This window comes from Octopus bimaculoides, chromosome 6 (assembly GCF_001194135.2).
Source record: "Octopus bimaculoides isolate UCB-OBI-ISO-001 chromosome 6, ASM119413v2, whole genome shotgun sequence".
In the NCBI taxonomy this organism is placed as follows: Eukaryota; Metazoa; Mollusca; class Cephalopoda; order Octopoda; family Octopodidae; genus Octopus; species Octopus bimaculoides.
Window position 1 is genome coordinate 91,814,883 of NC_068986.1, and position 4,477 is coordinate 91,819,359.

The 4,477-nt window shown below is 38.9% G+C and overlaps 1 protein-coding gene across 9 annotated transcripts in view; it reads right to left on the bottom strand.

The window, feature by feature from the left end:
• LOC106873676 (tubulin polyglutamylase TTLL5) overlaps window positions 1-4,477 on the bottom strand; it is a 152,629-nt gene that overhangs the window by 58,586 nt on the left and 89,566 nt on the right. For all 9 annotated transcript variants that reach the window (XM_014921137.2, XM_014921136.2, XM_052968971.1 and 6 more), the window contains one exon: window positions 428-537. In XM_014921137.2, the coding sequence (XP_014776623.1) occupies window positions 428-537 (110 nt within the window). The remainder of the gene's footprint in view (window positions 1-427; window positions 538-4,477) is intronic.

Here is a 4,477-nt window from a genome sequence, read left to right on the forward strand (position 1 = left end):
ACACACACACACACATATTGTGTGTGTGTGTATCGAAATCGAACCAAATTCGACAACTGGCACTCATGCCAACCTCTCCTTCATTGGACACTAAACTCTGCTTGCGAAGACTTGTTGGGGCAAGTGAAATTGAAATCGTAATTGAACCATATTCGATGACTGGCACTTGTGCCAGTGGAGCACTAACAGCACCGCCCGAGCGTGATCATTGCCAGAGCAGCTGTCTGGCTTCCGTGCCAGTGGCACGTAAATAGCACAATTTGAGCGTGATCATTACCAGCATTGCCTAGAATTCTGGTATCAAATTTTGTGTAGTTAATGTATACATGTGTGTGTATAATCAAAGGCCATGCAATGCTTCATCATTATGCCACTCTCCACAACATTATTCTCAACTTTTCTAAAGCACAAATCATTTTAAACTTACCACCAACTTTCTTATATCTACATTTATTCTGTAAAACTGCCTCCGGATGGAAGATGAGAACTGGGATCTTCTTGTTGTAGCCAGTCCATCTGATATTGGGCTTGTCATCACTGTGAAGGAGATAAGACACACAGGCTTGAAGTTGTCATAAATAATGAAATATTACAACAGCAAACAAGGACGAAGGCATATAAAAATACAATAACATCAATAACAACATTGATGACACTGACAATGACAGCAAAAGTAACAACAATAACAGCAACAACATTAACAAAAAAGAACAAAAACAGTAGTAGCAGCAATAGCAAGGCAACAATGAGTCTCTACATGATGACAACCTGTTTGAGTTAGCAGTTAGACCTCCCTCAAATTATGCTCTATTATCTTGGAAAGGAAGAGACAGTGGATAATGTAGACCTAGTATGCAATGCCAGAGAGAAGGATGGGAAGGTCATTGTCTGAATATCTTTGGCTATAGGTCAGCTCAGTTAAGACTGATCTCTGACTAAACAACTAACAATTGCAACACCACCACCACTAACAACAATAGAACAAACACTTCTGTTAATCCTTTCTAAACCACAATGATCTGCAATACTTGATTTTGGTTTTCTTTTACATAAAAAAAAAATTAACTGGCAAATTCTATTCCCAGACAAAACCCTGGTCTCTAATTGGTAGCTTTTCTTGTAGGAATGAATTGAACTCAGCACGGTACCAGTTATCAATTCTATAAAGCAGCTGCAGCAATTTACTGCAAGGAATAATACTTTGATCACCCAGAGTCCCTATTTAGACCCCAGTGTTTTTCACTGTAGAGGAATAAGTGTCTTAAACAAGAACTAAACAAAGCTATGATGTAGACAAAGTTGTCTTTATATTATCAGTTGACTGTAGCCAAATTTTGCTTAGATCACACCCTACAATCTTAAAAAAGGAAAAGTTTTATAAGACAATCCAGTCTCCAATATATTTAATAAAGGATGGTCATAGCTGGAATGCCTCTAATGATAGGGTTACTCAACCAGTTTTCTTCGTAGTTAAGCAACAACAAATGTGATAGATTCTGAAACACTAAAACCTTACCCAGTTGTCCAGAACCCGTCAATTCAAACATCTCTAGCTCTCATTGCCTTGTAAAAGCAGAGTATTCCGTTTGTTTAGAAGATTCTGAAGACAAGGCTGGTAGGAAATTCTATTGTTTTGTAAGAAACCAAACAAAACTATGGATACCCACTGAAAATATATATTCCATAGTGCATACTCCACCAGTGCCTACTTTAGGCATAAGCTAAACAAGCCTATGCTTTAGGCTTCACAATCGCTGAAGAGCATATATACTGGATTTGAACCCAACAAAACTAGAGAAGCTAAAATTAAGCTCTGTATAACATTAAAGCAGTGCACCAATGTTTCAACCTTTCCACCACAGTCTCATTTAATAACAGTAATAATAATTTATTACATTGCCATATGGCCACATGATTTTGGGGGAGGAATACAGTTTGAGTCTGCCACAGCATATTATTCATATTACATCTCTGTGCCATCTCAACCTTAACAAATGAAGATAAAAGCAGACTGCGGCAAGCTTTGAACACATGTTTTAAAGAAATGCAAACAAGTGCCAATAAGTACTATGCTGCTTCTGTGAACCACAGTGATCAATAATCACAATAATTTCTCACATCAGCACAAAGCTACAATGTGTGAAGGTGAGCACAGTCTATTCAATTGAAACCCATCCTGTTTTTCACTGATATTTTATTTACTAATCCTATTAGGATGAAAAGCTAACAAGGGGCATATATTCTGGGTGTGCAAGGTCAGTGTCACACAACAATCAAAGGTGGTAAATGTTTTTTGTATCATGGAACTGCAAGAATAGAGTCATTGTAATCTGGTTCTAAGTTGATTTCAGACCTAATAATGGTTTCAGTACAAGGCCAGCAATTTGAAGGAAGAGGATCAGTCAATTATATTGACCCCAGTGCTCAACTGGTACTTATTTAACAAGTTTCAAGAGGATGAAAAGTAAAGTTGACCACAATGGGATTTCCATTCAGAATGTAAAGAACTGGAAGAAATTCTGCTAAACATGTTGCTTGGCAAACTAATAATTCTGCCAGATTAAGTTTGACTGAAATTAGGAGTGGCTGTGTGGTAAGAAGTTTGCTTACCAACCACATGGTTCTGGGTTCAGTCCAACTGCATGGCACCTTGGGCAAGTGTCTTCTACTATAGCCTCGGGCCGACCAAAGCCTTGTGAGTGGATTTGGTAGACGGAAACTGAAAGAAGCCTGTTGTATATATATATGTGTATATATATATATGTGTGTGTGTGTGTGTGTTTGTGTGTGTGTGTGTCTGTGTTTGTCCCCCCAACATCGCTTGACAACCGATTCTGGTGTGTTTACATCTCCGTAACTTAGCGGTCCGGCAAAAGAGACCGATAGAATAAGTACTAGGCTTACAAAGAATAAGTCCCGGGGTCGATTTACTCGACTAAAGGCGGTGCTCCAGCATGGCCGCAGTCAAATGACTGAAACAAGTAAAAAAAGTAAAAGAGTAAAAGAATACCAAGAGAGAGTGTGTTTGTTATAGATCTGCTAAAGTAGAAGGTTCATCACAATAGCATACCCTGTGACAACAATGACCATACAACAATAATATCAACCCCTAGTTGACTTTAAAGGCAGAGTAGAGTGGGTTGTAAATAAATACCCGAAAGTATTTTGCCAAACACCCTTTAGATTATTTTAATTAGGTACAAGACCAATACTTGTAGGTGAGGGTTACACTCCAAAATATTAGTTCTTAATTCCTGTACAGGCATGGCAGTGTAGTTAAGAAGCTTCCTTTGTAAACATGTGATTTTTGTTTCAATCTCACTGTGGAGCATCTTTGGGCAAGTGTCTTCTACTATAGCCCTGAGTCCCTGGGTTGACCAATGCCTAGTGAGTGAATTTAGTATGTAATGAATTTGTGGAGAAGCCTCGTTGTGTGTGGTTGTCTCCCTTCCCCCACCACAGCACGTGACAACTGGCGTTGGTTTATTAACCACCTATGATTTCATGGTTTAGCAAAAGAAACCAATAAAATAAGTACCATATTTAAAAAAAAAAAATAAGTACGAGGGGTGATTTGTTTGACTAAACCCTTCAAAGCTGTGCCCCGCCAACATGACCACAGTTCAATGACTAATATATAAAAGATCTCACCCCACTCCTACTAAATTGAGGATACAACACAAAGTATTGCAAGGACACACATAGGAACAACTTGAGCAGCAAACATAAGAGGTATGAGCATTTTAAGTGTCAAGATATGACCTTACAAAGCTTTGATTCAGGGATCTGTAAATCAGTGGAAATCATCATCATCATCGTTTAACGTCCGCTTTCCATGCTAGCATGGGTTGGACGATTTGACTGAGGACTGGTGGAACCCGAAGGCTACACCAGGCTCCAATCTGATTTGTCAGAGTTTCTACAGCTGGATGCCCTTCCTAATGCCTAATGAGAATGACAATTTTCACAACCAGTAAGGTGGTGAGCCGGCAGAAACGTTACACGCGGGGGCAAAATGCTTAGCGGTATTTTGTCTGTCTTTATATTCTGAGTTCAAATTCCGCCGAGGTCAACTTTGCCTTTCATCCTTTCAGGGTTGATAAATTAAGTACTAGTTGTGTACTGGAGGTCAAGCTAATCGATTGGTCCCCTCCCCCAAAATTTCAGGCCTAATACCTTGAGTAGAAATAAAAATTTGACTGGCAGAAATATTAACATGCTGGGCAAAATGCTTAGTGGTATTTCATGTCTTCACGTTCAGAGTTCAAACCCTCCTCCCCAAAAATTTCGGGCCTTGTGCCTACAGTAGAAAAGAATTTTCACAACTAGTTAAAGTGTCTTGTAATTGTGGGTTTCAACATTTTGTATAGCTATGTAGGGAGAAGCATACAACCATAATAAGGTTCTTGCCAGCTGAGTATGTTTGGGATGCAGTTTAGGTTTCCTGTCAAAAACATTTTAATTCATTGAGTATGCT